This window comes from Ambystoma mexicanum, chromosome 9, assembly GCF_040938575.1.
Source record: "Ambystoma mexicanum isolate Mex_15411 chromosome 9, UKY_AmexF1_1, whole genome shotgun sequence".
Classification (NCBI taxonomy): domain Eukaryota; kingdom Metazoa; phylum Chordata; class Amphibia; order Caudata; family Ambystomatidae; genus Ambystoma; species Ambystoma mexicanum.
The window spans coordinates 305462797-305484155 of record NC_090931.1 but is presented as its reverse complement, the minus strand read 5'-3'; the positions used below and the strand labels follow the sequence as shown (position 1 = coordinate 305484155).

The window sequence follows — 21359 nt, the reverse complement described above, 5'->3', positions numbered from 1 at the left end:
TTGGCTGAGCGTATGAGCTTGCATGTGTAGGCTGTGGCGGAGGCCAGGGAGTTGATCTGTTTGTGGAAGGAGAGGGTGGAATCGAGGTAGATGCTGAAGGTTTTCACTTCCTTAGCTACCTTTACAGAGTTGCAGTCTATGGTAAAGCTAGAGTAGTTGAGGTCCAATTTGTTTAGGTTCGTGGCTGATCCCAGGATGACGAGTTCGGTCTTGTCATCATTCAGGCATAGACTGTGGGAGGCCGTCCATGCCTGGATGATGAGGTACACCTTGTTCACCAAGGCCAAATCCGTGTTGCAATCTCCCGTCAGCGGGATGAGGATCTTGGTATCATCGGCATAGTGTAGGTGATACCCAGACCGTCGATCATCAAACAGAGGCTTAGTGAACACGTTGTACAGTGTGGAGGAGACACATGACCCCTGAGGGACCCCGCATGTGATGGGGTCAGCGGAGGCTGTGGTAGAAAAGACGCGCATGGATCTATTGCTCAGGAAGGATTTGATCCAGCCAATAGCTTCCTGTGAAAAGTGGGCAGCAGAGCTCAAGGTGGTTAAATAGGATTTTATGATCAACAAGATCAAAAGCTGCCGAGAGGTCTAATAGTAGCAATAAGTCAGTTTTCCCAATATCTCTGAGTGTCGGTTATGTTCAAGGAATTTTTGAATTTGTAGATGGGCTATCTTGTCGAGGATTTTAGGACAGGGGCGGACCCAGGATTCTTTGAGGTTGTTGGGGATAGTGCCTGAGGAGAAGGAGGCGTTGATGAGTTTGGTAATGTATGGAGATAGGTCTCTGGCTGTGTCTTTGATGATTTGAGGTGGGCATAGGTCGCCTTGGCAGTTAGAAGGTTTGAGGCAGAGTATGATTTTTTCCACTTCTAGCGTGGAAACTTTGGAGAAGCTGAAGCGAGTGAGGGGGTTGGGGGGAGGGTGGTGAAGGCTGGTGCGTGTGGGGGTGGTGTTGGGTTTCGAGTTGGATAAAGTCTTTCTTGTTGTTAATTTTGATTTGGAGGCCTGCAACTTTTTTGGATAGGGCATTTTAGATGCTGGTTTCTTTCTTACAGGTGTCTGGGGCCGGGATACGGGATTTGAACCAATGCCATCCGCGGACATCAGGCTGGTCACCATTAAGGCAGCCTTGCTAGTTGGCCTCATCTCGCAGAGTCGGCAAAATGCAGGCGCTGGTCGCCTCAGAGCCCTATACTACGTTTCACAAGGATAGTGGTCCTGTGGACACACCCAGCATTCCTACCTAAAGGTGCCTTCTGCATTCCATCTGAAAGAAATAGTGCTGCCTATGTTCTTTGCTGAGCCCAAAGACGAGGCATAGAGTTCTTCACTGCCTGGATGTCGGGTGTGCCCTGAAATTCTACTTGGACAGGACCAAGGGCTTCCACAAGTCGGAGGCACTGTTTGTCACCTTTGGCAGATCAAGACCAGGGTATCGGGTGTCAGGACTGGCGTGACGTATTCCGCAGAAGCCGATCCCACAGACCCTCACTAAGAGTTCACTCGCCAAGTAAGGGAAAGTGGAGAAAACAACAAACGAGAAAACTGCAGACTCTCAACCTCCAGACGGTCTTTGGAATCTGTAGTGAAAAAATATTTACCTGGTTATAATTAAACTGTGTAACTAATCTTTTGGATAAATGTTAATTAAGTGAAAGACTTTTAACTGCCGAACCTCTGCTAACTGCTTAGAGGCTGAATGGTTCACTTTAGACTTTTAACATGTGAAAAACGAGTTTCCAGTTTTCTTCTGTACAAGAAATTGAGTTCAAAGGTTTGACTCTGTAAACCCTATCAAAAACTGTATCTGTTCTGTAACTGCATTTCAACCAGAATGAGATTGTAGAAATTGAATACTCCACTTATCTTTTGCTTATAATGATGAGCAGACAAAGTTCTTTTCGTTTTTGACTTCTGTTGAATGAACTCTTGTTTTCTGCTTAACATCTCTTCTGGTAAATGCATAAGTAATGTTGCTTAAACCTTTTCTTTTGAGAATAATCAACTCTTTTTAGAATTGCTGTCCTTTCTGTTGCTCTGCTTTCATTGTTCATACATAGTCTTGCAGAATCCTATAGAAAACATCTTGCCACTACAGCAGTTTTAGCAAGATGATACAAGTACGAGAATTTATTTGCACCTAAAGTTTATAATCAGTGGAAAAGTAGAACACGCGCAAAACAAATCTTAAAGAAACGTGCACAAGAAACGTGCACAAGAAAACCACGCGCTAATTAAAATAATGTTCCATTTACACGCGCCTCTTTTTTGCGCTGCCAAAATACGTAGCCTTGTGCTCACGTCACCTCAAACTCACACGCTTAAGAAACACGCGTATGTAATTGTTCCGAACTCGCGCTCAACTTTAGATGAAACACGCGCGCTTCTCTCGCGCTCCCAAAATAACGTTGCATCGCACTTGCGACGGCTCAAAAATTCACGCGCTTCAAAACACGCATTTAATTTGTTCTGAACTCGCGCGCCACTTCAGATGAAGCATGCACTTGAAAAAACACACGCGCTTAACGTTTCAAACTAATTCAAGTCTTGCCAATGTATTCAAAGTTGATTAAGCAGTAGCTGCCGACCACAAACTTCTCAGCTTCAGTTTCTTATACTTTTAAATGAACTCCGAGCTGCTAGTGAGATTAAATTACATCCTCTGATTATTTGTATTCAAAAAGTAATGCTCCCACCTGCAGTCTTCAGGAAAACGATTTCCTCAGCTACTGTTAATTTGTTACTTCTGATGCTTTCTCTGGATAAGGCCTTAAATTAAGGAAAACCTTAACACACAACCTGTCTGAGATTCTAAGTAATGAAATGCAGTTATAGAATCCTGCACACTAACCAGGTTCCCAATCAGATAAGCTCAGCATTCCTCCATCTTAACCTGGGGAAACCCTGCATTCCTCCATCTTAAAAAAAAAAAAAAAAAACAACTCTTAAAGAAACAACCAGCCCCCAGCCCTGACATCAAGCCTCCATAGCCCGTTGAGTGGTCTCTGCCATCAAAGAAGCTTACGAGGGACAGCATAAGCCACTGCTGGCCAACATGCACGCCCACGCAGTCATAGCCAAGGCAACAGCCATCGCATTCCAGAGGCATGTCCCCTGGCAAGGCATGAGCAGGGCGGCCACATAGGCCACCCCTTCAGCTTACTGCAAGCACTACTGTTTGGATGATGGCTCTAGATCAGACGCGGCTTTCGGACAGGTGGTTCTTAGTAACCTGTTTGCTTAAGGTGGGTCTCCTCGCCACCCGGGGGCTACACTCAGTTGTAATCACCCATGCAGTATGGAGGAAAGGAGACATGATGTAAGAGTACATTAGAACGTAGTGACTAATGTACTTGGTCCTTAGTCCCCTTCCCTCGGTTTCCCCTTCCCTCCGGTTTCCCTGGCCGCCAGGTAAACGTGATTGGCTATCTGCAGCCATCCGTTGGCTTGCCTCCACGAATGCTCCCTTCACACCTGATTGCAGCTTGACGTAGCAGGTGAGCACGGCACTGTTTTGAGACCTTGTCCCTGTTCCCTTCGACTCCATTGTGGATTTTGACCCCTCTGATCTCCCCTGCGTCCCTTTGCCTTGGTTTCCCCAACCCTCCCTGCCCACCCCCTCACCCCGTTTCGCTCATTCTATACTCTTAAAGCCACCTTCCCAGGGCAGCCCTCGCAGCGAAGGGCCCCAAGGCAAAGGGTGGCTCCAACAGTGTCTGCAGGTGAAGCCAGCAGTTAACAGACACCAACAAAAACTGTAAGTGTGGCATGGGTGGGGTGCAGAGCAATTACTCTACACCAGAAAGCCCCCGCCACTCTACCTTAACTTTCCAGAACATAGACCATGCATACTTAGAAAGATTTGTGACCACCAGCCTGAATTTATCCATGATATATTGGAAATGTTGCCTTGCATTGCATCATAACATACTAGTCCATGTTAACAAGTGTCACACCTGGAGGGAATTGTGGGCACTAGCCTGCGTCTCATCTAGATAGGTTTGTGAATATCAGCATTTGCCTCACTTAAATGAAATTACACAAGTTAGCATGTACCACAGTTTATAGAACTCTGATAGAAATGATAGAAAAGTGAATGTTGCATGCGCCACACTTAGATCGAATTCTTAAAGCCTGCCTCGCATCTAGATGGGATCATGAATTTTGGCATGCACCATACGTAGATGAAACTGGAAATGTTAGCATGTGCCACACTTAGACGGAATTCCTAACTTTATCTTGCATTGCATCTAGATAGGATTATGAATGTTAGCATGTGCCACACCTAGAGGAAACTGAATGTTAACAAGTGCCACACTTGGAGGGAATCGTGCTTACTAGCCTGCCTCACATCCAGATAGGATATTGAAGATTAACAAGTGCCGCACTAAGATGGAATAGAGCATGATAGCAAGCATCACAGCTAGACATAGTTTCAAGGACAGCAATGCCAATTAATGAATCCACTAACAATTTCACCTCTCTGCATACCTCTCAAACTTAGCCTGCGCCATATCTAGATAACATTGTGAATGGGAGCAGGCGCTACACTTAAGAATTGAGAACGTTAGCATGTCCCACACTTAGATAGAATTATGAACATTAGCCTGCGCCGCATCTAGATAATATTGTGAAGGTTAGCAAGTGCCACACTTGGACAGAATTATGTAGGTCTGCAAGTACTACACTTCAACAGAACTGTGAATGTTAGCATGTTAAATGTCATATAACCCACTAACCAATATAAGCTCAAATACTCTGCATACTTAACTCACTCAAAAAATGCACACAACCATCTCTTGCACAACAAGCTGCACACACTTCAGCACACCGAAAGACATAAGCCGCACCAACATCACACGCGGACTGACACTGATCCAGCACTCGCACCCCAAATCTCAGCACCTAGTGTCTACCGAGTTGAAGCTGCCAACAGTACACCACTCCTTTTGCTATCCTACTCCCTCTTCACCTTACTAACCCATCCCACCTTCTTGTTTACAGATCCGCCAGAGCGCTTGGGGACCAATTCCGTTGGTGACGGTGCGCGGTACAAATGCCTTTTAATACAACATGCGTCCCACCATCCCTTTTCCCCCACCAGCCCCCCCCCCCCCATGAATCAGGTATCATTAAGCAATGTTAATCTATTGTCAACACGTCTATGGGGACTGAGGTGTGGCGCAAGAGGGCAGAGTCAGGGCAGCGCATGCTCCCGGGGGACGCACCCTCGCGCCCCTCTAAATTTAAAGGGGGAAGGTTTTTTCTGTGAAAAAGGTTCCATCTCCCGTCCCTTGGAAGGGACGCCCATGCAGTATGGAGGAGAGTAAGTTCGTCACGACGGTGAGTAACTTATAATTTCTGTTAGACTAACTCACTTGAATGGCTGGTAGCAGTGTTTTTTTTTTGTTTTTTGTTTTTTTTACTACCTTGTGCCATGTATCTGCAGGCTGATGCCTCAGCTGCAGTACAGCACCCAAGGGTGACCATTGTCGCAAAATGGCACCTGTCTTCAACCCTGACCTCCTGGCAATAGGACCTTTGGTATAAGTCTGTACTACACAGGTTGGTAGAGTGTTGCGCAGCCAGGCTTATCTCAAGAGGGGTCAATGTGAGCTATAGGGGAGTTGCACAGAGATTCACAGTGACAAGTATTCAAATAAACACTTACACAAGGTTTCTTGAATAAACAATGATTCATTTATTCATCAGTCAGTTAGAATAAGCCTTCAGAAAGGAGCAATATAAAAGCAACACACACTCCAAAACTACACTTAGTTTCTAAATCAGTACAGACCCTTTTAGGATGGCCCACAGCCACAACCTACACCCTAAGGTGACTTCAATAATTAGGGTGCTGGGTACATTAATATCTTACTGTTGCATTTAGAATAACTTGGAACTTGGTCAAAGGAAAAGGTTATTAGAACTAACCAGTGACCACAAATATTCTTAAGCAGGCAAATACTTTTGGATCCCTTAAGCGCAGTCATTCAGTATAACAGGTTAAGCTAAAGGCAATTGGCGAAAGTCTATATGAGCTGAAGCACTTCTGGTAGGTAAGTAATAAACAGTCTGCACATTGCTTTAGAAGTCTTTGAAGAAAAGAAGAATCAATGTAGGCCACAAGCTGTTTAGACTTGAGTCGTAGAAGATGCAAGCAAGTCTACTATAAGGGGTACGTTCTCTGACTTTACAGTACCTTTGCATTGAAGAAAAAGTGCAGCAGATGTCTCTGGTTCCTGTGCAGCTCTGCAGATCTCACTGTTCCTGGGCCTCAGTCGTGGGGACAAAAGGGAAGACTTCTGTGGACTCCTGCACTGCAATGGGACAGTCACCATTTGCAACCAGCAATCTTCAAACAAGTGGCACTTTTCTGTTGAGACTTTCCTTGCTTCTGCGGTCCCACACTTGGTTGAGGGGGCTCAGACTCGGTCAGTCCTGCTTCCTGGGAGTCCAGAGGATCTTCCTGAAGCTCTTGGCCAACTTAAAAGCAACACACACAATCTGGTGCTCCTCTCCCTGGCTATTACGTTTCCAGCAGCAACTCTGTGGAAATTCAACCAGCTCTGAGAAGATGTCCAGGTGGCTTACTTTGGAGTTGATTAGTCCCACCAACTCAAAGGGAGAAGTCGTCCTTTCAGGGGCTTCTGTCGATACGAATTTGGAGTTTCAGCACAGCAGCAGGGCTTCTCCAGGCAAACCACCAGTCCAGGAGTTGCAGCAAGCATCCTCTTAAATTTCTTCTTTGGTTCCTTCGTCCAGTGGTCGACTCTGCCTTCCAAGCCAAAAGCCTTAGCTTTTATTCCGGTTTCTCCCATTCATACCAGCCTAGCTATCAGTCACCAAGCAGGGTGGCTTTCCTTGCCAGTCAGTCAACTGGCCAATCACTACAGAGTGCATTTGAGTCTCTTAGGAGACTAAGCACAGGGAGGTTCGGGCACTTCCTGCCCACCCCAGACACTCAGGAGCCAGAGGCAGGCTTTACTCATGAATCCCACCAAAGGCAAAGCAAACTAAGGAAACAAACCTGGTTTGGTGCGCAGAGTAAATCTCAAGAAGGACTTTTCCACAAAGAAATGGCAAAAAAAGACCAGGCTATTTTAACAAAAATGGCACCCTTGGGTGCTTTGCTGCAACTGCGAACGCATGGTAGTTAAAAGTAAACCACTGCCATCAGCCAGTCTGAAAAAAATGGCAACATAAAAATGTTACACGAGAAGCTAGACAAAGGGGATACTAAGTAACCCCTCCAGCAGTTTATTGTAAGATGGTGTGTGCTGGGTCTATGAAGTTACAAATGTATTTAGTCATTTTCACTTTACTGCTCTGGGAAACGGTAGTTTATCCCAGAGAAGGTATTTAAACCTTTAGGAAATATGGAAGACTTCCCTGTGCCACTGCACTGAAGGTGCTGTGGTACACAATGTAAAAAACAAAAGTTCAAAAATCACATTAAAATACATGAGTGGGAAAAGGGGTCTCACTCTCTCCAGGTTAAAAAAAAAAATCAAGTCCTCATAATCCAGCAAAGTTGATGGGTGTCTCTAAGGTGGAGGGAATTAGCACATTTCTGAGAATTCTCCCTAACAGTCTGGAAAGGCAGGAAGTGAGGGAGGATCCCGAGACTTCCCTGTCCTTTGTCTCTAGATGTGTGTGCGTGAGTGAAACCAGTTCTGATTGGCCGGCTGGCTGTCCTTGAGGACAGCCACACTGCTGTGTGCATGACAGCCCAGGGCTTCGAATGAATTGGAACTTGATTAAAAGGCAAGGGTTTTGAGACTAGAGGCAGTAGACCACTGGAGGACATCCGACGAACAAAAGATACGTCAGCAGCACCCTCCTTGACCGTGTTCCCGGTGAAGCCCTGCAGCTGTGCTGACCCTGAATTTCATTTTGACTAGCAAGACCTGCATGGGATGACTTGCTGGGCTGTTCAGACCAACTAGCTTCATTTTGGCGCAACCCCTGACTTGCTGTGACTTTTGAAGACTGCAGAATCCCAATACCCAGGGGCCCCTGACCATCAAGTGCATCGTCTTCCGAAGTGCAAATCCTGCCAAAACTTTGTGGGCATCCAGAGGACCCTACAGAAGCATGAACTCTTCATAGTCCCCTCACCAGAGTCCAGGACTGAGGGATCAAGTGACTTCTAACCAGAGCTGTTTGTTCTTCTTCGGTGCTGAGAAAAAGGCGCCAAAACCACAAAGAACCGCTGGATCCAGGAGAATCCATTGCTACAGTGTCCCTCTCGTGCTGCCGCAGGAGCCCGCTAGACGTCCTCCCTTTCGTCACAATGACTAAGAACAAGGGTCTGCTGCACTGCAATCAGAAGGCATCCAGCTGGAACATATTCTTCAGTTCACAGGTACTGTGGGGTTTGGGTGGGGGGGTACATCAACCTTTTGCCTTTTGTGGTGCTTCCTACCTTGGGGTGCTATTTTACCCTCTTTTGAGTTGACCTCAACTCACTTGCACTGGCCTTTCAGCTTCACCTTCAAGGTGACTTCTTGAGTTGTTGTGATTTTCTATTGGAACTACTGACTTTTTAAGAACACTTTCTAAGAGCATCACAACTTTGAACTGGCCCATTGCCTTTGGCTGTCCTGGCTCCCTAAAGGGCCCCTTCTAAACCTATTGGCTTTGGCAGTGCGTGTTCCCTTGAAGATTTTAATTGTTATGTTAACGGTACTTAAATAGCGCACCGTCACCAACGGAATTGGTCCCCAGGCGCTCTGGAGGATCTGTAAACGTTAAGGTGGGATGGGTTAGTAAAGTGAAGAGGGCGTAGGATAGCGGGAGGAGTGGTGTACTGTTGGCAGCTTCAACTCGGTAGACACCGGGTGCTGAGCTTTGGGGCGCGTATTGGATCAGGCTCAGTCTGCGTGTGCTGTTGGTGCGGCTTATGTGTTGTTGCAGTGTGGTGAAGTGCGTGCAGCTGGCTGTGCGAGAGATGGTTGTGAGTTAAGTATGCAGAGTTGGGGTTTATATTGGTTAGTGGGTTATGTGACATTTAACATGCAAGCATTGACAATTTTATCTAAGTGTGGCACTTGCTGCCCTACACAATTCAGTCTGAGTGTGGCACTCGCCAACCCTAACAATACCATCCAGATACCACACAGGCCAATGTTAATAATGCTATCAAGTTGGTGGGACATGCCAACATTCTCAATTCCTTTAAGTGCAGTACTTGGCAATCTTCATAATTCCGTCTAGGTGTGGCACTCGCTAACATTCAAAATCCTGTCTAGATACGGCACAGGCCAAAGTTAGGAATTATGTCTGAGTGTGGCACATGCTAGCATTCACAGTTCTATTTAGGTGCGACACACGCTAGGTTGAGGATTCCATCCATGTGTGCACATGTTAAGAATTCTCCAAGTGTGGTGCATGCTAAAAATCTTGATCCCATCTAGATGCGACGCAGGCTAATCTACACAGTTCCCTCCAGGTGTGGTACTAGCAGAAATTGGTAAGTAAGTTGGTATGTATTGCAGGGCAACATTTACAGTCCATTTGCAGTGGTTGCAAGTCTTTCTAAGTATGCATTATGCAAGTCTATGGCAGTCTATGCTATGGAAAGTTAAGGTAGAGTGGCAGGGGTTTTCTGGAATAGAGTAATTGCTCTACACCCCACCCATGCCACACTCAGTTTTTGTTGGTGTCTGCCGATTCCTGGCTTCATTGGCTTCCCCTGCAGACACTACTGGTGCCGCCTCTATTGGAGCCGCCCTTTGCCTCGGGTCCTTAGCCGCAGGGGCTGCCCCTGGGAGGGTCACTGATGACCTTTGGCACTCCAATCAGAATTCGAGTGGAATTGGCAGAGAGCAGGGGTTAGCCAATCGGGGTTGGAGGGAGGCGGGACCAGGAAGTGGGTTTCTGGGCCACGCTGCACGTGGGGCCTGGGGCTGCTGCTCTTATTCAAAAATGGGCTCGGGGGCCTTGCTGGGCAAGCGGCTCACCTGTGGTCGCGGGGGGAGAGAGTGGGAGCATGCCGATGGCTCCAAGATGTAGTCCGGCAGTAGAATACTTGTTGAATACTATTATTGCTGCGATAAGACTGCCTGCATCCCTCTGGGAGAATCGAACTGTTTTTGTAGAATACCAGTATGTTCTGATCTAACCATAACCTTTCCCTCCCTTATAACTCAATACTGCAAAGGTGATACAAAAGTAAGTGTTATTACTGAACACATATGATGTCTCAGTGTATTGGAAAATGTAGAACATATTCACCTGCTTTATTCTTTTTTAATTGAATCCTAATTTGGGATTAATGTTACTATTGCTGTTTTTTAAAGAATGCTTTAAATACCTGTGTGTGTGTGTGTGTGTGTGTGTGTGTGTGTGTGTGTATATATATAAATACATTTTATTATACCTTTTAAGTGTTTACTTGGATATGTGTTTACTGATTTCATTTTACAGCTCTACAACTCACATTACCCCTCTTAAAATAAGCCTGGCTGCTCAGTCACACTACCAACATGTCTAGTACAGGTCTATATTAAATGGTTGGTTACCTAATACCAAGAGATGTCTTTTGTAGACCCACACCAGTTGGACTGCATCAATTCCTACCAAACAGGGCTTCAGCCCTGAATCCTGCCCAGACGCCAGTGTGTCTGGGAAGGAAGAGGGAGGAGCCCGAAACTTCACTGACCTTTGGCAGCATGCCTGGCCGAAACCAGTTCCAACTGGGCGGGTGGCTGTCTTAGAGGATGACCCCCACTGCCCCCGTGTGATTGACAGCTTTAGAGCTGTGAATGAATGGGAATTTCACATACAAGGCGAGGGTTTTGGGGACTACAGGCAGTCGACCACTGGAATATCAAATACGAAGAAGACTCAGACGCCAGCAGCACCTTGCAGGACCGCAAAAGCACTGGTGAAGCCTTGCAGCTGTGCTGAGACCTAGTTTTCCCATAGACGGGGAAGCTCTGCCAAGGACTACTTCCTCCTTTAGACTGGTGGGACCAACTAGCCACAAGACCTGATTTGTTCTGGGCCAACCCAGGAGTCACTGACTTTCCTGGGCTGAAATTTCTCAATACCCGTGGTACCTGGACCACCGACGAGTGCAACGTCTTCCAGAGAAAACTAATCTTCGCCTAGAGTCCTGGACTGAGGGACCAAGGAAACCCCCAACCAGAGCTATTCGTTCCTCTTTGGAGTCAGATCTAACTGTTTTGCATTTTATTTAAGTCGAATCTAACCGTGCTTTGCTAACTTGCCCTGCACTTTGCTTGTATTGTTGATTTTCTGTAACTTGCTGGCCCAGTGACTTCACTGTTCTGTTTTACTTTTACCTGCCCCCACCCCCTCAACCACCTACCCCACTTCCCCTCTGGCTACCACACCCATGGCGCTTGCTGTTTCTCCCATCTTCTCCATCTGCTTCTCAATCGACCATCCTTCCCTTCTCACCAAATCTGGTAGGAAGAAGTTAAAAAAGAATATCTTGGCCTCCAACCCTGGTCGCCTATCGCTGACACCTACTCCAGCGCTTCCTCCAGACAGACCCTCACTGACATACTTTGTCGTTCCTTCGGCAGGTCTATGGACTCTTCATATGATCTGTGCTCTGTCCTGTCGCCTCCTCTCCTGTTAATGGTGACACCCGTTGGGAAGTCCTCATGGCTCCCTTCGACTCCTCTATGGTCATCATTCATGTCTACCTTAATGGCACCGTCCTGGTCGAAGACCCTCAGGCCAATCTCCTCCTCTTTGATGGGCACCAATCTCGCCTCATCAATTTACTTTCATCTCCTGCTGCCCCCAACCCCTTGGCTACCTTGCCCTCTCCCCTGCTATTGCCCCGCCTTGGGCTCCTTCACCTCTGCAGGGTGTACCTCTGATTTGTATCCCTCCCCGGAAGACCTTTAAGGCTGGCAACCTTCTTTATCTTGCCACTCTCGACTCTCGTTCTGTCAAACACTCCTGACTTATGCTACCTCCTGGAAGAACTTGACCTCAATGTCCTCGGTCTCACCGAGACATGGTTCACGGCCAGCTCTGTCGCAAACTTTGACCCTCTCCTCCCTGATGGCTACAAGATCCTCTGCACCCAGTCCAGCGTGGTTGTAGCCTTGATCTTTCCTGGGTGGATGCCTGCCTCTATCATCCCCATGCAGACATACTCCTCTTTCGAATGCCTGGTGTTAGGCAAGATTGTGTGCAGTATCCTTTGGAAGACTACAGCAACCTTGACCTCCTAGCAATAGGAACCCAACCTTTGGTAGAAATCTACTACACAGGTTGGTAGTGTGGCTGAGTAGCCAGGCTCGTCTCAAGAGGGGTCCATTTGAGCAGTAGTATTTTTAGAGATTCTGTGACAAGTATTCAAATAAACTCTTACACTCAGTTTCTTGATTAAACAATTATTAATTTAAGTCAGTTCAATAAGCCTTCAGAAGGGAGAAATATAAAATCCAAACACGTCTACTTCAAAATACACTTAGTTTCTCTAAATAAGCAAGTACCCATTTGGGATGCCACACAGACTGAGATATAGACATATGCTAAATTTATAGTCTGAAAAATTCATAATGTTTATAAAACATATCTTACCTCATTAGATCTAGGTAAATGTGTCACAAATCGCTTTTAGACAGTTTTTTACATTTAGACCATGTGTATTTGGAACTAGCAAATGTTTGCTTTTTACTATGTGATATTATTGAAAGTTCTACTTTGAATAATGAAACAGTATTAATGTTTTGATTACTATGACTGCTGATAAAATGCTATCTACTTCAGTGTATTATTTGCATACCCCGATTAAAAAGTAGAGCTACCACGTTCGAGGTACTATTCCCTCTACAAGTATATTGACACAGATAGTCCCTACACCCTGAGGTGACTTAAATAACTAGGACACTGTGGACATTAATATATCACTGGTACGTTTAGATAAATACTGATGTTGGTGTCGAACAAAAGGGTTTGGGAATAAAACAAAGGTTGCACAAATATTCTGAAGCAGGTAAGTACTTTTTAACCCTCCACTGCCAAGTAAATTAACCCTTTCCTGGAGGAAAGTTAAAACGGAGGAAAGAGTCTTTCAGGGAGCCAGGCCAGCCAATGTTAATTGAGCAAAAGTCTAGCTGAGCTGAAGCACTTCTTGCAGGTAAGTAAAAGTCTTGCACAATGTTTTAGAAGCCTTTATAGAAAAATAGAATCACTGTAGGGCCACAAGCTGGGAGGTTTGTGAGGGGCAAAGCTTCAAGCAACACTGCAAAAGCAACCAAGACAAGTCTCAACTGAGAACAAGCAAGGCTACAGAACAAGAGGTAAGTCACGTTAGTTTTACAGTAACCTTGGTTAGAAGAAATGGTTACCGCTGGCTTATATTCCTGTGTAGGCCTGAAGATCCTGTTCTTTCTGGGTCTCAGTCATGGGGACAAGAGAGAGGATGTCTGGGGACTCCTGCACTACAACTTGTAGGCCAGCGGCAGCAACGGGCAAACTTCAATTCAGCTGCACTTCACGGTTTCAGAAAATGGCAACACTGCGGATCTCAGATACCACTTCAGACTTTCCTCGTATCTGGGGTCCAGCACTCTTGAGGTGGCTCACGCTTGGTCAGTCCTGCTTCTGGGAGTCCGGAGGATCTTCCTGGAGCCCGGGTCTGACTTAAACACACTCACTCGATTCTGGTGTTCCTCTCCCTGGCACTTTGGTTCCTGCAGCAGCAATGGAAGTACAGCCAGCCCAGAGAGGATTTCCAGATGAGCTAGTCTTGGGGTTGAAGGGGAGAAGTCGTCCTTTGCAGGTCTTCACTAGTCGGGGCGAATTCAGAGCTTCAGCACAGTTGCAGGGCTTCACCGGGCAAACTGACGGTCCAGGGGTTGCAGTAGGTGTCTCTTCCAAGTTCTACTTCGGCTTCCTTCGTCCAGTGGTCGACTCTGCTTTCGAAGCAAAAAGCCTCTTGGAAGGAAGGCTTACTGAACGGACTGTTTAAATAATTGTTTAATGGAGAAACCTTGAGTGTAAGTGTTATTTAGATACTTGTCACTGTGAAACTCTTATGTTGCAACCCCACAGCTCACATTGACCCCTTCTGAGAAGCCTGGTTGCTCAGTCACTCTACCAACGTGTGAAGTAGACTTTTTCGTTTACTTACCAGAACTGCTTTATCATATCCAAGACTTTAGTCCATTGACTTTGGCCTAACTTATTGAATTTAATTGACTCTTCTGGTGAACTCAAAGTATTTGTACAGTCTAAGAATAATTGTAGTCTTTTATGTTCTGATAACCTTTGCCTTTTACTCCTTTTGAAAAGTATTGAAGTATATAATGCAAATATGATTTCCTCCTTCTAATGAATGTTTTAGAACTGACTAATTAGTATTTATCCACGAAACCTTGAGTATAGGGGTTTATTTGAACACCTGTGATTGTAAACCTCTGTAACATCATTACTGCTCACATTGCCCTCTTGAGATGAGTCTGGCTGCTCAACATGCTGCCAAAACTGTACAGACATGTACCAAAGGTTGGTTTGCTTACACCTGTAATCATAGTGTGTGTAGTGTTCCCAGAGGGTACTGCATACAAACTTTGCCTAACACTATCCTCCCGAGACTTATTGTTTGTACTGCTCTACCCCTCACATTCCTCCCTCCTAAAATGAGCCTGGCTGCTCTAACAACCTTTGTAGTACGCCTATGTTAGAAGTTGGGGCCCTAAAACCAAGAGCTGTCTTATGAAGTCTAACCCCAGTTGAAAAAAACGTACCTAACAGTAAGTCTTCTACAGTCCTACCACAGGTGGACTTTAGTAAAACTCCCTAACAATCTTCAGTGTCAATATTGGGTAATTCGATCTGATTGGGTGGTGGCAGGGGCCGGGGGGGGGGGAATAACCATGCCAGATTTACTACACAGACTAGAATAGATGGTTGGCTTTTTAGAAGAGGCCAGAGAAATGTAATCTGAGCCCTTTTAGGATAACATTTGCCTCAGAATATCTGTATGCAATGTGTTTTGCACTCTTTCTTGAAGCATGTGAAGGTATGCATTGCAACTGAAATATGGTTTCTTTTTGTTCAAGGTATCCAAGAAGTAGCCTTGCATTAAAAACTGATATTTTCTTCTTAAGTTTCATTGGCTGGGTTGCCCACATATAAAGCAAATGGTTACTTTAACTTAATCTCTTCAATTATAGAATCCTAAGCAAGGAAGTTGCCCAGGTGATCCAAGTTATCGAGAGACCTCAGGAAAAGGCCACATAGAGTGTCACCTTGACGAGACCAAAGTTGGTACTGTTGGGAGCTGCTGTAGCACATCAGAAAATACTGGGCAGTCTTGGTTTGATCACAGAAGTGGCGATGTATCGCAGTGTTCAGTATCTACAGAAACTCCTCCTTCACCCGAGGCTACAAAGGGTGCAAAGACTTTAAAGGAGCTCCTTGTAAGTAGTCTAAATTGATACTGCCGTTAATTAGTAATTGTGTAAAGAATTGGTTTGCTGTTATGTTTCTTCTCCAGCCCCTCCTAGGACTATTTAGGTTGGAGTCTTTTCCCAGATCTCTGAACACTTCATACCTGATGGGTGTTTAATATGGAAATGAGGGTTGAGCATCAGTTGGTTTCAATGTTCTTATGATTATTCTCGCAATGATTATCATGAATTAGAAAAGTATTCATCTTGGATTTAACAAAAGTCCGTTTTAAGGAGGTGAAATATTAATAGCATAGTACTACAAAGTGTTCCCCAAGTGTTTCTTTTTAAGTACTTAATTTTATTAATTTTAAGTCTGCTGACTGCTAAACAACTGAAAAGCTCCCAAAATTAAAGGTTTCCGGAAAGTATATTTATGGAAGCTGACATATTCTTGTGTTATAAACATGCTGCCATTTCGCAGAAGGATTTTTGTTAGGGTGATTTTTGTACAGCCTTTTGGTGAGGGCAGTACAACCACTGATAAAGTTGGGCACTGCACCCAACCCATAAAAGATGCTAGGCGTCTCTTAAGGACGGTTATGTGATGTAGCACTTGGGATTAATTCATAAATAGGAGTGGGGGAGTAGGCGCACACCCATAGGTACAATCAGTCGACACTTATACAAAATACACTACACTGATATACTGAGAAATATAATGCATCTTACCTTTTTATTAGGTTAGTGTTAGGAAAGATTGTTGTGCATCTCTTCATCAGTGCCCCCACCCTGCCCCCTCCTTTTTGGTTTTGTTTGATTCATATCCTAACTTTTTGAAAGTAAGAGCTTTTTTTGCTGTACTTGCTTTCACTCATCTGTTTTGAGGGCACTGGTCAGTCCCAAAGGCAACCACTGCAGAGAAATCCTGTCTCCCTTTATGAAATTACTTGTTTTTAGGCTGCACATATCCCCTTGAATTGTGACGGGTACTTTGTAGCCATTATCCATTACGTAACTTTCATTACTTGCCTGATGTTTTCAAGACAAGTAGCAGAGGATATTTTTCTACTATATTCTTTGTTTTAATGCATGAACTTCTGCATTTTACAGCACACCTTACTGATCACTATACACTCAAAATGCATGTGCCAAGTGTGACATCCACCCCCCCTCCCCCTGTCCATTGGACATCTTGTCCTTTTTAGTTTTCTTCGTGCCTTCTCAGGTCAGGAAATACCATGGAAGGTAAAGTCCTTTCCTGAGCAAATCTGTGGCGTGCCCATCTTGGCCAGGTGGTGGGAGGGTAGAGGGTCTCTGTTGCTGAGCAGATGTGGGGCAAGAGTCCAAACAGTATGGCCAGATATGGTCCTTAAAATGCAGCAATACTGGGAATCCTCCAGCAGGGGAAGAAACATGCCTTCATGCAGCAAATCTGTTTGGCCCATAAATCTACTACTTATCCCAGACCACCCCCACAGGATGGGACCTAGCCTGCGCAGGGTTCGGAACCAATTCAAACCACTATATTATGTGCCTGACTTGGCTCAGAAAGAGGCCACTTGTTCACAACTGACATTTTTAGGCATGCCTCACAGTTCTTTGGGGTGGGGGAAGAGACAGTACAAGACTCCACCCTTAGTATAAGGCTGTACCACCTGAGTGAAAGGTAGTGTAGACAGAGCAGCCAGGATTATCTTAGGAGGGGGAGAGAGGGCTGTAAGAAGGTACAAAGAACCTGTAGTATACCAAGGGTTCAACAAACACGGACAACCAGAAGTATTATAATGGTCATGGAATCAAAAACGCATTATAAAAACACAATGCTTGAAGGTACACAGACCAACGCATAAAACTTGTTCAGACAACTAACATTATTTCTAGGCAAGTCAGACCTTATCAAACACATTTTGTATCGGACACACCTATTCATGGGGAGTAAAACCATAAGTTACTTTCTGATTACTTTCAGTAATACAAGAGTAGTAGACGCCAGCAGTTGTGCATTGACACTCGGTTAAGGAATCGCTTAGTAAACCAACCTGGAAGTATACTTTTCTGAATAGTGGAACACTCATTCAAGGAGCAGTAGAAACCTATAACCACATTTAGGATAAGTTATACTAGGTGAGTAAGACCTTTTGGGTTAACAGCTCAGTGGTACAGACTAAGTTAAGCAAGAACTCTTTACACTTATTTAGGATTGCATCAGACAGACCAAGTTCCGCTATACCGACAGAACACTTTTTAAGAATGGCACACAGCTATTCTAGGCTGGTAAAAACCTAATGTTGTAATATAATATTACAGTTGCTTGTCAGGTCAGTGGGACGGAGACTAAGGTAGCAATAACTTCGTAACTTCTTTTAGGATGGTCCAAGGCAGACCAAGGTGTAAGTAAAACCCATTTCTCCAGCATGGGGTCTGGAACGGATTCACATGCTCATGAATATTCCCCGTCGGGCTGGGATTCCTCGGTAAAGAAAAAATCAGTTTCAGTTCCATTTCTGAACTGTCCTTCTAACAACCAATCACTGGTCTCTGGGATCATACTGCTCCCAACCAATGACTGGCCTCTTCCTGAAAATGTGCATTATCTCAGTATTAAAAAAAAAAAAAACAGAAAATTGCATTGACACCTAGGCCTTTCTCCCTCTATTTAGGATTCTCAAACTTAGGTGTGTTTTTTTTTCTCCTGTTTTGGAAATGTATGCATTGTCTCAGTATTAAAAAAATTGCATTGTGATAGTCCAGTCTGAGTGCGGTCGCCTTGTCCAATTGCTCAACCTTTTCACTGACTTGGCTGCTTGCACCCTGCCCTGTGTCCTTCCCTAGTGTTCTCCCCTTCCCTCTCCCCTTTCTACTCTCTGGTGCTCTGTGTCTCTCCCATTTGTTATTAACTGTTTCTCTATCGACTATCCTGCCCTCCTCACTAAATCTGGTAGGAAGAAGTTTAAAAAGGACATCCTGGACTCCAACCCAGGCCTCCCTATCGCTGACACCTATACCAGTACCTCCTCCAGGAAAACTTTCAATGACATCCTCTGTCGTTCCCTCGCCTGACCTATGGACCCTACATATGGTCTCTGTGCTCTCTCCTGTCTCTTCTGATCCCATTAGGGGGCACCCGGTGGGTTGCCCTCCTTCGACTCCTCTAAGGTCCTCCGATAGACGCTTCCCACGCCTCATCAATTTAATTTCTTCTCCTGCTGTCACCCCCTCCCCGGCTTCCTTGCCTCCCCAGCTACTACCTCCTCGGCTACCTTGCCCTCTCCTTCCCTTTCTCCCTCCCACCCTCGGGCTCCTTCTACACCTCTGCAGGGCGTACCTCTAAATTGTACCCCTCCCTGGAAGTCCTTCAAGGATGGCAACCTTCTCCATATCGCCACTCTTAACTCTCGCTCAGCTGTCGAACACTCCTCCGACATCTGCCGCCTTCTGGAGGAACTTGACCTTGATGTCCTAGTTCTCACCGAGACATGGTTCACGGCCAACTCTGTCATAAGCTTTGACGCGCTCCTCACTGATGGCTACAAGATCCTCTCCTGGCCCAGGTCCAACCGCTCCGGAGGGGGTGTAGCCCAGATCTTCCCCGAGTGGATTCCTGCCTGTCATTCCTACGCAGGCCTACTCCTTTTTCGAATGCCTAGTCTGCAGGCTCTCTCTCGATCCTAGCTATTCCCTGATGTCTACTATCGATCGGCTAACTGGTCAGATCTCCTTCCTCTGAGTGGGCTGACTGCTCCTCTTCACTCCTGGTCTCGACCACTCAACTCCTCCTCCTTGGAGACTTCAACATCCACCTGGATGCCTCCTGCCCTCAATCTGAACTCTTTAACGACCTCTGTGACTCGCTCTCTATTCTCCCCTCTGGCCCGACTCACTCTGGAGGGCACACTCTCGATCTGATCTCCTCGGACCTTCCCCTCTGTCCTCTCACCACTCCTCTCTCCTGGAGTGACCATTTTCTCCTCTCCTCCCATCTCACCGTCTCTGCCCCTCGGGCCAAGCTACTTCAATCCTGCCACCCACCTTCTCGGTCATCCGACCCATGAAGTGCGTGTCAGTTGAGGCTTTCGCCGCCACTTTCTCACCCCCTTCTCCCCCTTTGGCTGACTCCCACCCTGACACAGCCCTTTCGATGGTCAACTCTGCTATCTGATACTCTTGATATTCTTGCCCCTGTCATGTGAATCTGCCTGAAGCCCAAAGCCAAGTGCAACTCTTGATATGACTCAGACCTAGTCACCCTGAAACGCACAGGGTAGCCGAGAGGAAATGGTGTGCTTAATGTACATCCTCTGACAAACTGGCCTGCCGCCTGCTCCAAAGGCAATATTGACTCTGTCCTGACCAAGAAGGGCTCATATCCAAGACTGCGTCTCTGCAGAATCAAACATTTCGGCTGAACTCTTTAAAATCTGCAAGGAACTGGCCAATCCTGCTGCAGTGTACCTCTCCTGTCCCTTCCCAGGCCCTCTGCACGGCACTGGCTTCACACTTCAGCTCTAAAACTCAGGACATCCTGTCCTCACTATCCTCCTCTCCCCTCCCTCCCTCTTCTCCATAATCTTCCTATGGCCCTTCTGCAGCCACCTCTCCTCCCTCCTTCTCTGCCTTTCCCCTGTTCTCCGCAGACAAGGTTTCTCCCAGCTTAATCTCCACACTGAATCTGTTGGCTGTTTTCATGACCACCAGTCTGGCTTTAGAGCTGCAAGAAGCACGGGGAACATCCGTGAAGCCCTGCTCTCCAACCTTGATTTTAACACCCCCCTGTGTCCTCATCTTACTTGATCTCTCCTTTGCCTTTGACAGTCAACCATGCCATCCTGCTCAAACGTCTCTATGATAACCAGGGTATCACCGGTCAGGCACTGGCATGGCTGGCTTCTTTCCTCTCTGAGCGACCCTCCCAGGTCCAACTTGGGTCCTTCCTCTCTGCTATTGCCATGACCCTTAGCCCTGGCCCTCACTGGCAAGTCAGCCTTCTAGTTAGGGCCAGGTCAAAGGCCTTAAAACCTCATCCAAGACTCTCTTGGAGTCAGTCCTGGCTCATAACCATCATGAAGACCAACATTAGAATGTGACTATTTACTTGGCACTATTTAACTGGGGTGGGGGGGTGGGGGGGTGAGAGAGGGGAGGGGGAGGTTCAGCCAACATGGAGGCACACACATAGCTCACAAGGAACTGAGCTATGCGGTCTAGTCTTTTGGGTGTGGCAGGCCTGGGACTATTTTACCTGGACTACTTTACCTGAGACTATTTAAACCGCACTCAAACAGCAGAACACGCTTTGTGTTCTGGTGTGGGCAGCATAACGCTCACCGTGTCCAGTTCTTTGATGCCAGCTTACCTGACACCAAGGACTTGCAGAGAGAAAGAACACTACAAACCTGGAACAGTAGCCTGTCTTCAATCCATCGCAGACTTCAGTTCCACTCACCTGAAGGTACGAACTCCATCATCCAGCATCGCATGCATCCTGGCATACCATAACCTGGAAAGAGGAGAAAGACGGACAGCATTAGTAAGCGTTTACTCGCATTTCCTCCCGAATGAAGAGAGCGACAATTCTTACCTGGGTAGTCATCTCCTGGTCAGCATCATCGCTGGAACATTACGGCGCTCGGCGAGGAACATCGCGACCTGCAAGGAGAGAAAAGACACAAGTTAGCAATATAAAAGGCGAAACAGCGCAGCGCATTGCACATTACTCAACGGACTGCATCGCGCACACCGCGCTTTCGCCTACCGGCCCATGCTCATCTTCAAACTGCATGACAACACCAAAATACCTTTCCGTACCTAAAAGGAAAGAAGCAAGATGGTAACTGTCTCGTCCTCCAGGACCTTCAACTTCAGGATTGGTTGGTGTCTCTCGACCTCAAGGATGCTTACTTTCATGTGCCGATTCATCCCAAGCACAGGAAGTACCTGAGGTTTGCGTTTGGTGACT

General features: G+C 46.2%; 1 protein-coding gene across 4 annotated transcripts in view; it reads left to right on the top strand.

Moving 5' to 3' along the window:
• The window catches only part of GGNBP2 (gametogenetin binding protein 2), a 347388-nt gene that overhangs the window by 312573 nt on the left and 13456 nt on the right, over positions 1–21359 (top strand). For all 4 annotated transcript variants that reach the window (XM_069614701.1, XM_069614703.1, XM_069614699.1 and 1 more), the window contains one exon: positions 15185–15430. In XM_069614701.1, coding sequence (XP_069470802.1) covers positions 15185–15430 — 246 coding nt within the window. The remainder of the gene's footprint in view (positions 1–15184; positions 15431–21359) is intronic.